Source organism: Salvelinus namaycush, chromosome 40 (genome assembly GCF_016432855.1).
Source record: "Salvelinus namaycush isolate Seneca chromosome 40, SaNama_1.0, whole genome shotgun sequence".
Lineage (NCBI taxonomy): Eukaryota > Metazoa > Chordata > Actinopteri > Salmoniformes > Salmonidae > Salvelinus > Salvelinus namaycush.
The window spans coordinates 20,197,465-20,209,647 of NC_052346.1; the positions used below are offsets into that span (position 1 = coordinate 20,197,465).

Consider the following 12,183-nt stretch of genomic DNA (forward strand, 5'->3'; position numbering starts at 1 on the left):
GCTTTATGACCGTCTCGGCACACAAGTCAGGTATCAGTTCAATTTCCCAAAAGTCAGAGTAGTGATCAACAATGAGAAGATTGATCTTTTGTCTGTGGCTGAATAAGTCCATGCTGACGATTTGCCAGGCCCTTGTGGGCAGTTCGTGTGACATCATAGTTTCCTTTTGCTGTTCATGAGCGTACTCGTTGCATGTGGTACAGTTGCTGACAAAGTCTTTCATTTCTGCTTGCATGTTTGGCCAGTATAATGTTTCACAAGCTTGGCGGTAGCATGCGTCACCTCCAACATGACTGGAGTGTATCTCCAAGTAAGCATCTCTGGACGTAGTGATTTGGGAATAATGACCTTCTGACCTCTGAACAAGACGCCATTTTGCACGCTGATCTCATCTTGAAAGGTCCAGTATTCTCTCACTGTGAAAGGTGTCTCCTCTTTCGGGTATGGCCAACCTGCGAGAGCCATGGACTTCAATGACTGTAGGTGTTTGTCCTTGTCAGTGTGTTGCCTGATCTGGGCTAGGCGGTGATCTGTGACATTTAAGTAGTCTGCCTGATTGATCTGTTGAATATCTTGTTGTTCCTGCTGTAGTGAATAGATGGCCTGCCGCTGATAGGCAGTGCCTCTGCCTGTACAGTGTGCTGTTGCCCTGCTCAGTGTGTCGCTGATGTACATCTCTGGTTCTGGCTTGTAAATGACCTTCAAGCTGTAGTTTTGCAGAGTCAGGAGCATGCTTTGAAGCCTCTTGGGCGCGTTGAGGAGAGGTTTACTGAATATGGCAATGAGTGGTTTGTGGTCAGTTTCAGCGGTGAACAGCTCTCGACCATATAAGTAGTAATGGAATCGCTGGCAGGAGAAGACGATGCTGAGGCACTCTTTCTCAATTTGTGTATAGTTTTGTTCGGTGGGGGTGAGCGCTCTCGAGGCAAACGCAACGGGCTGGCCTTCCTGCATAAGGCAGCATCCAAGTCCCCTTTGGCTGGAGTCGCTCTGGATTGTGACAGGCTTCGTGACTTCGTATTAGCGCAACACTGGCATGGATGAAGCCAGAGATTTCATCTCCTGCACTGCGGCCTCGTGCTTGGTAGCCAGTGCCATGGTGTGTTTTTATCCAGCAACCGGCGCAGAGGCTCACAGACTGCTGATAGGTGTGGCATGAACTTTGCAAGATAGTTTGCAAAACCGATGAGACGCTGTACTCCTTTTGCATCAGACGGGTTTGGCATGTCGAGGATCGCTCGGACCTTGTCTGGGTCCGGCTTCAGGCCTTTTGCCGAGAGAATGTGGCCATGGAAGTGGACGTTTTTCACCTTGAACTGCAGCTTCTTCAGGCCAAGACGAAGCTTAACTGATCATCAGCGCTCCATCAGTGCCAGGAGCTTCACATCGTGGTCGCGTTCTGCTTCTTCGTCTGTGTCACCACAGCCTACGATCAGGACATCATCAGCGATGGGTTCATAGCCCTTGAGTCCAGCCAGTAACTCGTGCTGCTTGCGTTGGTATACCTCAGGCGCCACTGAGACACCAAACGGGAGCTTGAGCCAGCGTTTCCGACCCCAGGGGGTCCAGAAGGTAGTCATGAAGCTGCTTTCTTCGTCCAGCTTGCATTGAAGGAATGCATCTCAGGCATCCACCAAGGTGAAAATCCTGGCCTTGGGAAGCTTGTAGAGGACATCCTCTAGTGTCGGCATGATGTAGTGGGATGGTTTCAGTGCTTGGTTCAGATGCTTTGGGTCGATGCAGACCCTCAGCTTCTCTGTTTTTTTCACTATGACCATATTGCTGATCCAATCAGTTGGTTCAGTCACAGATGTCATGTGGCCATCGGCCTCATACTTGTCCAGCTGGGCCTTCACAGCCACTTTCATTGCAATGGGCACATTGCGAGGAGCACACTGGACTGGAGTGATGCTCTCATCCACTTCAAAGTGTACATCCCCAGGCACTGATTCAACGAGCATGTTAAATACATCGTCAAATCTGCTGAGTAGTTGTTCTTTGGACAGGGGTCCATGCTGGACATGATCCACAATGTGCAGGTCATTTGGTACAGTGAACTGCATCAGTCCCAGGCGTTCGCATGTAGAGCCTGAGAGGAGAGGATTTTGACTGGTTTTCACAATCTCAAACTCCAGCTTGTGTTCGTGTTCCCGAATAACACATTCGGTCTCAAAGGTGCCCATAGAGCTCATTAGTTCTCCTGAGTACAGCTTTAGTCTAGTATCGCTGGGCAATAGATGTGTGTCAGATGCCGGATTGATTTTGTCTTTGTAGCTCATTACGTTGCATGTAGCACCGGAATCCAGTTGACATTGTCGTTGCTTGTTGTGTAATCATAGTGTCACAAACCATTTCTTCCCTCTTGAGTGTACAGCCCCAATGGATTAATGCATGTAAATGTCACTTTCACTGTTCAGCTCTGAACATTGAGTGACATCATCAACACAGTGAATCTTGCCCTCACTCACCCTTCTTTTGCTTTTGAGACACACTTTTGCAAAGTGATTATTAGTTACACAAGCTCTGAATGGTTTTCCGAAGGCAGGGCAGTGCTCTTTGCCACGTGTGTGTGTATTCCCACAGTATGTACATGCTACGGGGCTCTCTGTGTTCACCGTTCGTGGTGAATTACTCTGCCTCGATTGGTTTTGTCTAAATGTCTCCCTAGCAATAGCGTGAACAGTATCAACGTCGGAGTGTGGAGTTTCGATTTCCATTGCTCTCATTGTCATGTCAGTGACTTCAGCAGTGCGGCACATTTCGATGGCAGTTACTAATGTTAAGCCTCTCTCTCTCAGTAGACGCCGGCGCGTATCCTCATTTCCAATTCCCAGTACTATTTTGTCACGAATCAATTCATCTTTCAATCCCCCGTATTCACAAGTGGCGGATTTTTCTCTCAAACGGGTTACAAAGTTGTGTACTGACTCACCCTCTTCCTGTTTGCAACTTCCGAAAACGCTCGTAAATGACGTTTCTGGCGGGTTTGAAGTAATTCTCCAATGCATCCAATATAGCCTTTGCATCACACTGTTGTCGTGCCGTGAGGGTGAGATTGTGCCGGTAGATATGCCTGCATTCGCTGCCCATTAAACTCCTCAGAGTTGCTGCTTGTACCTCGTTGGGTTTCTCATGTAGACCGGTCGCCAGCGCATAGTCCTCGAATTCATCCCTGAAGTTGTCCCAATTAGTATTCCAGTCCCCTGTGAGAACCATGTGATTTGGTGGCGGAATGTTCGCTGCCATAGCGATGGAGTAGGAGATGTCTTTGCCTTCAGTCATCGAGGTAGGCAGTGATGCTAGCTAGCCAGCTAACAATGAGTTGATCAGTGTTGTGAGTAGGAAACGGCGTGTGTTCGTATATGGAACGTATTTGCGCCTATACTGTACTTAGCTACAAAATTAACAAACGTGTGGTTGTCGAGCAACTTCTGATACCATGTTTCAGTATGATGGATATGGATATGTTGGATAAAGGAATAAAGACAGACACCAATGTCAAGTTCAATAGCCTTGTTCATGCATTGTACAAATCCCTACACGCGGAGTCCGGGGAATGTCGTGGAATATTGTCTCAGAAATATAACACTCTTACAAGAACTTGTGAATTCAATATAGACTTTAATACAGAGTAGCAAAGCCGTGCTGGTCCGCGGAACCACCCAACTTCCCTAAGCACTGGCTCTGCTTTTATACACATATAGCATATGGGTACATCCCATATATAAATTAAGTTACTCCCCTTAGTCCTTCTGCCACCATTATCTTTTAGTCTGAGTTCTTTGCTTGTTCACGCCCATATCTGCTTCTGGGTAGGTTATAATGGTGGCGGGACCCTTTCATGTCCTACAAAAATAATACATTTGTTGCATGCTTATGTTTCACCTGTTGGTCATTTTGCTACCATCCTCCTTCCTGTGTCCTTCTGACATTAATATGTCCAGCTGTCATAAGTGTTATGTTTGTTCCTTATATAATGACAAACCGGGGCGTAGGTTTAACTACTTTTAATGAACATATACTTCAGCTAGAAAACTCCATGTTTAGCCATGCAAGGCATTCTTTAACCATCTGCCTCCCGCATAGCCTGCTGGGTAACGTAGTCTAAATGTTATTAACACATAACAACACATATTCTTTCCTTTAAAAGAAAACTACTTTTCTATGTAACTACACATGTCACATCACATTTGTTTACTCAAACTGCATAACATGCAATTTTCAATAACACACATTTCTTTCCCAAAAAAATGTTCCTTAAAAAAAATACTATTTTTTTTTCAACTAAATATAGTCTGTCCAACAATACTCTATTGTGGCTCTATTTCTTTTCACATTAACAAAACATTCAGTCCAGGTGCCCCTTTTTAGATTTTTTAAAAAGCAGTTCTCAATAAGCCTTTCAGGGGCTCTGACAGTGCTTTTTGGTCGTTCTGCTGAAGTGCTTCCTGAAACAGTTGGACAGCGTTCATTGTCAGTCATGGTGTTCTGACTGAATTGTCCATTTCTAAAGGCATTTGACGCTTCAGCAGTATCCTCCTGATGATCCTCAGTCCCTTGAGTGAATGGCTGCAGCCTTAGATCCACTCTGTTTCGTCTCAGTTGTGATCCATGCTCCGTTTGGATCTCATAGGATCGCGGTGCAACTTCTCTGTAGCATTTCTTTGCGTAGTGTCATGGGAATGACAATCTTGTTGCCTTTGAACACTATGTCATCCACAACGGTGAGCTCTGCTCTGCACATCCAGTAATCCTGTATTCTCCTTGGACAGTTGTTTTTCTGTGCAGGCCATCCTAGCAGTGTTGTTTCTCGCAACTCTGTCATTGTTTGGTCAGCTGCGGTCTCTCTTTTGATCTGCTCCATTCTCTCAGAAGACACAGGAAGTGATGCCACGATCATGTCGACGTAGGCCTGAATCTCAGTGTTTTTCTGTGTGTCGAAGCTCTTCTTCTTGTTGACTGCCCGAGAAAGTGTCGGCGGCGAACATGAACTTTCCCGGGGTATAGATCATCTTCACATCATACTTTTGCAGTCTGATCAACATTCTCTGTATTCACATTGGACAATCATTCAGTAGCTTAGACATGATTGACACCAATGGTTTGTGGTCGGTTTCTACTTCGAAGTCTTGTCGGTAGACGTATTGGTGAAACCTTTCGCAAGCGTATGTGCTTGCCAGTAGTTCTTTCTCTATTTGTGCATATCTTGTCTCTGCGCCTGTCAAGGCTCTGGACGCATAAGCGACGGGTTGCCATGTGTCGTCATGCTGTTGCAGAAGAACTGCTCCCAGGCCAAACTGTGACGCGTCTGCAGAAATCCTTGTGCTTTTCTCTGGATCATAGAACCTGAGCACTGGCTCTTCTGGGATTGTCTTCTTTAGGTTTTTTAAGCAGTTTTCCTGTTCATGGGATCATTCCCATAAATTTTTCTGTTCCAGAAGACATCTGAGTGTCTTGTGGTTGAATTGATTAGCCCACTAACCACGTGTTAAATGTGTAGTGTAGCCTACACTGTGTAGGACTATGAATTGGGCAGCTATAGGCTATCTGTTAATAGGCTAATTCAAACGTGTGGATATAGGGCTAAATTTAAAATACTAATTGCCTCCGTGAATTGAAATTGTTGTTCCCCACCAGTGCACTCAGAAGAGGAAACAATGATACAATGTAGTCTAACAACATCTCTCTCAAACAGCACAGATGTGAGATGTGTTTCACTGTAGAAGCACTGGTCCTCTTACATTTTAATTCCAGGTTGCATATTACAATATTTAAGGGCATATCAGATGGTCTGCTCTGTCCATAACAGTCACATCAATCATAGGGTTGGTTGGTTAAACATTGAAATGGGTAAATAATGTACCCAATAAACCCTATGAAATAGCTCCCCAATACCATCTGATGTATATATTTAACGAATTACATGAATGGAGACCACAGCCCTTCCGACAATACATTTAAATTGTGTTTTACTGTGATTTTTCTCCACCCTGCTGCATATATTCAATGTATTCCATTTCAAATGTGTCTCCCAGTGCAGCTTTACTTCCAGGCTATTATGACACATCTGTCAGTTTCTTCTATGTTCCTAGGCCTCTAGTACAATGGAAAACATATTGTTTTTAGGTCACTGCCATTCCATGAAAATACCATGCTATATTTTTTTCATTGTACTACAATCATACATTTTTGTACAGGTCTTCACATCAGAGTGCTGCTGCAGGCCCTTTGTCTCTCTTGACCATGTCGGGCGGGCCGGGCACAACGCACAAAGCTCAAGGCGCGCTCTCCACTTCCCTCTGGTAGCCTGATAATACATCACTCCTGATAGACACCAGCTAAAACTCTTGCAGAAATGTAGCAGCCTGTACACCTAATCATTAGCGATCTGACATGCTGTATTGCATGGAAACTGTAGGCTACTAACAACAGCAGCTACATAGTCTAGTTTACTATGGTCCTGTCCCTCTGACCAGGGTCAACAAAGTGGTAATGTTGTGTATTGTATATACAGTATTTCACTTCAAACAGTTTATTTCATTGAATTATACACAAGAGAAAAAGAGCAGTTGCCCAGCATAAATTCATGTACAAACATTTTTCATAACATTTTTGTCATTTAGCAGATGTTCTTATCCAGAGCAACAGGACAAATAAGAGTTAATTGCCTTGCTCAAGGGCACAATGACAGATTTTCACCTAGTCGGCTCGGGATTCAAACCAGCAACCTTTCAGTTACTGGCCCAACACTCTTAACCGCTAGGCTACCTGCCGCCAGATCAATTAACTTCAATACAGTTATTCAAATACATTCATCATCAATGACTAAAATAATGACTCTAGTATTAAAATACAATTTAATAAACACAATTAGATGATTCATAGCCTGTTTATCATTAAACAAAAGTTGATTAGTAATATAAAATAATCCAGCAAAACTAATGCTGAAAACTGATCACACAACCTTTATCTGATATACACAGTGTACAAAACATTAGGAAGACCTTCCTAATATTGAGTTGCACCCACCCTTTGTCCCCAGAACAGCCTCAATTCATTGGGGCGTAGACTGCCCAAGGTGTTGAGAGCGTTCCACAGGGATGCTGGCCCATGTTGACTCCAATGCTTCCCACAACTGTGGCAAGTTGGCTGAGAGTGGATCTCTACTCCGAATAGCTTGTTTCATCTCCTCCCACAGATGCACAATTGGATTGAGATCTGGTGACTCGGCAGGCCACTGCAGTAAGCTGAATTCACTGTCATGTTCTTGGAACCATTCCTGGACAAGCCTTGTGGCATTATCCTGCTGAAGAAATCTATTTGCAGAAGGATACACTGCTGCCTTGAAGGGATGCACCTGATTGGCAATGATGTTTAGATATCCTGTGGCATTCAAACATTGCGCAACTTTTATCAAGGGGCCCAATGTGTGCCCTGAAAACACACCCCAACCATCACACCACCAGCCTGCAATGCTGATAATACGGCATGGATGCATACAGTGGTGTAAAGTACTTAAGAATAAATTATATAAAGAACTACTTTAGTTGTATCTGTACTTTACTATTTATATTTTTATATAAATATTACATTTATTCATATTGTTGACAACTTTTACTTTTGTCACTAAATTCCAAAATAAAATAAAGTACTTTTTACTCCATACATTTTTCCTGACACTCAAAAGAACACGTTACATTTTTTATGATTAGCAGGACAGAAAATTGTCCAATTCACACACTTATCAAGATAACATCCCTGGTCATCCCTACAGCCTCTAATCTGGCAGACTCACTAAACACAAATGCTTCGTTTGTAAATTATGTCTGAGTGTTGGAGTGAGCCCCTGGCTATCCGTAAAATATAAAAAACAAGACAATTGTGCAGTCTGGTTTGCTTAATTTTAAGGAATTTAAAATGATTCATACTTTTACTTTTGATACTTAAGTATATTTAAAACCAAATACTTTTAGACTTTTTCTCAAGTAGTATTTTACTGGGTGACTTTCACTTTTAATTGTGTCGTTTTCTATGAAGGTACTTTTTCCACCACTGGATGCATGTACTCATGGTTTCCTCCATACCCTAGTCCTCCCATCAGCATGGATACATGTACTCATGGTTTCCTCTATACCCTAGTCCTCCCATCAGCATGGATACATGTACTCATGGTTTCCTCCATACCCTAGTCCTCCCATCAGCATGGATACATGTACTCATGGTTTCCTCTATACCCTAGTCCTCCCATCAGCATGGATACATGTACTCATGGTTTCCTCTATACCCTAGTCCTCCCATCAGCATGGATACATGTACTCATGGTTTCCTCTATACCCTAGTCCTCCCATCAGCATGGATACATGTACTCATGGTTTCCTCCATACCCTAGTCCTCCCATCAGCATGGATACATGTACTCATGGTTTCCTCCATACCCTAGTCCTCCCATCAGCATGGATACATGTACTCATACCCTAGTCCTCCCATCAGCATGGATACATGTACTCATGGTTTCCTCCATACCCTAGTCCTCCCATCAGCATGGATACATGTACTCGTGGTTTCCTCCATACCCTAGTCCTCCCATCAGCATGGATACATGTACTCATGGTTTCCTCCATACCCTAGTCCTCCCATCAGCATGGATACATGTACTCATGGTTTCCTCCATACCCTAGTCCTCCCATCAGCATGAAACAGCAGGAACAGGCATTCATCAGACCAGGCAATAGTTTTAACATTTTCCAGTCCAGTGTTTTCATTCCTTAGCCCACTGCAACCGCAGTTTGTTGATTTTTGCTGAAAGCTAATGAGGATCCATAATACATACACAAAAAACTACATCATTAAGGATCATAGGTTTCACCTGGTCAGTCTATGTCATGGAAAGAACAGCTGTCCATAATGTTTTGTACACTCAGTGTAGGTTGTGTCTACTAGCTCATTCACACAGGAAACTGCAGAGGGAAGCAGTACCACCCAGTCAACCATCAGAATCCATTGTGAGACACCTCACAGGATATTCAACCCTAAGGGCAAATACAACGTCCTCTCTATATCCTCACAGTAGAAGCTAACAAAACTAACCAAAACTGACCAGGTGCACACTGATCAGTAAAGTAAAGAGAGGCTAACATTCTATAACACTCCCTTTCCTCTGCATTGTTCTCTCACAGTGAGAAACAATAGTATTACAATAGAGTGTTCTACACTTTATTCATTTGATCCAATTCAATGATCCAATTCAATTCCTTTATGTTTACCTTGGTGTCTCTTTAACTGGCCCATTCGAGAGAAACGCTTTCCACAGTCAGAGCAGGAGAAAAGATTCTCTCCTGTGAATATGTTCATGTTGTTTAAGTCGTTCAGTTGAGACTCTTCCCATAGTCAAAAGAGGAGTAAAGCTTAACTTTTGTGTGTGTTCTCTGATGAACTTTTAGCCCAGTTGATGTTGTGAAGCATTTTACACAATCAGAGCAGGAGTAAGGCTTCTCTCCTGTGTGTGTTCTCTGATGAACTTTTAGCTCAGTTGATGTTGTGAAGCATTTTACACAATCAGAGCAGGAGTAAGGCTTCTCACCTGTATGTATATGTTCATGTGTTTTTAAGCGGCCCAGTCGAGAGAAATTCTTTCCACAGTCAGAGCAGGAGTAAGGCTTCTCTCCCTTATGTATATGTTGGTGTCTTTTTAAGTGGCCCAGTAGAGAGAAACTCTTTCCACAGTCAGAGCAGGAGTAAGGCTTCTCTCCTGTGTGTATACGTTCATGTCGTTTTAAGTGGCCCAGTAGAGAGAAACTCTTTCCACAGTCAGAGCAGGAGTAAGGCTTCTCTCCTGTGTGTATCCGTGCATGTCGTTTTAAGTGGCCCAGTAGAGAGAAACTCACCGCACAGTCAGAGCAGAAGTAAGGTTTCTCTCCTGTGTGTGTTCTCTGATGAACTTTTAGCCTAGTTGATGTTGTGAAGCATTTTACACAATCAGAGCAGGAGTAAGGCTTTTCTCCTGTGTGTGTTCTCTGATGAACTTTTAGCTCAGTTGATGTTGTGAAGCATTTTACACAGTCAGAGCAGGAGTAAGGCTTCTCGCCCGTATGTATACGTTCATGTGTTTTTAAGTGGTCCAGTACAGAGAACCTCTTTCCACAGTCAGAGCAGGAGTAAGGCTTCTCTCCTGTGTGTATACGTTCATGTTGTTTTAAGGTGCCCAGTTGAGAGAAACTCTTTCCACAATCAGAGCAGGAGTAAGGCTTCTCTCCTGTGTGTGTTCGGTGATGAACTTTTAGCTCAGTTGATGTTGTGAAGCATTTTACACAGTCAGAGCAGGAGTAAGGCTTTTCTCCTGTATGCACTCTCTGATGAACTGTTAGAGCCTTTAATGATGTGAAATTCTTCCCACCATCAGTACAGGAATACCGATTCTCTCCTGTGTGCATTTTTAGGTGTATTTTAAGTTTTGACAGAAATGGGAAAATCTCCTCACAATGTGGGCAGTGGTGAGACCTCTTAGCTCTGTGATCGTCCTGCTGTTGCTCTCTGGATGTAGAGAATGTCTCAACATGGTCTCCTGTGTGAACAACATCAGAAGAACCAGTCAGTTGGTGTGATATACATGTCAATCATATGTATTTTATGTAGCCCTTATTACATCAGAAGTTGTCACAAAGTGCTTAACAGAAACCCAGCCTCAATCCCCAAAGAGCAAGTAATGCAGATGTAGAAGCAAAGTGGCCACGAAAAACTCCCCAGCAAGCAAGAACCTAGGAAGAAACATAGAGAGAAACCAGGCTCAAATGGGTGGCCAGTCCTCTTCTGGCTGTACCGGGTGACATATGTATTCATATCAGTAGGCTGTACAATACAAAAGGGAATAAAACTGTTTTAAAAGTGGGTAAAAGTCATGAAAATTATGAGTCATATCATCCTCCACTCACTATCACAAGGGTTAGTAACCAGGCTGTAATACATCGACCATGATTGGGAGTCCCATAGGGTGGCGCACAATTGGCCCAGCGTCGTCTGGGTTTGGATGGGGGTAGGCCGTCAATGTAAATAATAATTTGTTCTTAACTGACTTGCCTAGTTAAATAAAAGGTTAAAAAAGACTCATTTCATATAACTTTAAAACACTGGTAGTTTGTCTACTTCACTTCTTTAGTCTCCTCTCTGATCACTCCAGATAGCTCAGTGAATAAAACAAATGCTGGCAATACTGGTGTCAAACCATGCAAGTTTCAGAAGCATGAAATAATATTTACCTTCTCATTGAAACAGTTCATCATGAAAATAGTTCTACCGTAACTTTTTATGCACAGTGGGAAAATGGAACGAATAACACAAACTTAGTTAGATAGAACCTGCTCTTACCATGATTAACATATTTCCCAATCTTCTCCTCCTCTTCTTCATCTTTAATGTTGGCATTCAGCTCCAGTGTTTGACTGCAGTCTTCCAGCTTCACTGATGCCATCTCTGGATCCTGCAGTGCAAACTGGGCTCCACTTTCACAATCAGGACCCAGTGACTGTAGGTTTCTACTCAGTGTGGAAGGAGAGAGGCAGGCTGGGGTTGTCCTCACTGTTGATGTTACCGGCCTCAGACTTAATTCTAGTCGTCCTGTAGTAACAATGAGAAACAGACAAGTTATTGTATTGACAGTTCAGGCACTTTCTTTATTCTCTATTAAAATACATTATATTTCTTCTTGTTCAATTATCTAATTCAGTGCTTGACTTGGACTGAAATAGGTGCCGGTACTGTTTATATTTAGATGCAGGAGCTCCACAATACTGTTGAGGTAATATTCTATAAGAGGAACATGAGCTCAAGCAGTAGAAAATGTAGGTGTCTGTTCTCAGCTCCAGTAAACTTCTGTCCATCTCATTTCAATAGATCAGGTAAGTAAGCATTGACAACAAAGCATTAATTCATTCAAATTAGACAAAGTACACGCTAAACAACGTAACTAAACCTAACCTATAGTAGATTTCTTGGATTTACATGAATTAATAAATGACTCAAAAACCATTTAGTACAAGGTTACAGTATGTTTTAGGCAGCACTAAATTCCTGAATAACCTTCTCTTCACTGTATTATTTCAATCAAAAACCAATTGTATTTCCCGTTCACATCATATTAACAATTTATAGACAAAGATAGAAACTAAATGTGTCTGAAAATTACTACATA

The 12,183-nt window shown here is 42.8% G+C and overlaps 1 protein-coding gene across 1 annotated transcript; it reads right to left on the reverse strand.

The window, feature by feature from the left end:
- Positions 1–8,029: 8,029 nt before the first annotated feature.
- On the reverse strand, positions 8,030–10,481 carry LOC120033336 (gastrula zinc finger protein XlCGF17.1-like). The gene has a single exon (XM_038979636.1). The coding sequence runs from the start codon at positions 10,427–10,429 to the stop codon at positions 9,365–9,367; it is 1,065 nt and encodes a 354-aa protein (XP_038835564.1). The 5' UTR covers positions 10,430–10,481; the 3' UTR covers positions 8,030–9,364.
- Between the last annotated feature and the right edge of the window lie 1,702 nt (positions 10,482–12,183).

Coding starts and splice junctions, on each gene's coding strand:
- LOC120033336 (XM_038979636.1), bottom strand. CDS start 10,429: ATGCACACAGGAGAGAATCGGTATTCCTGTACTGATGGTGGGAAGAAT.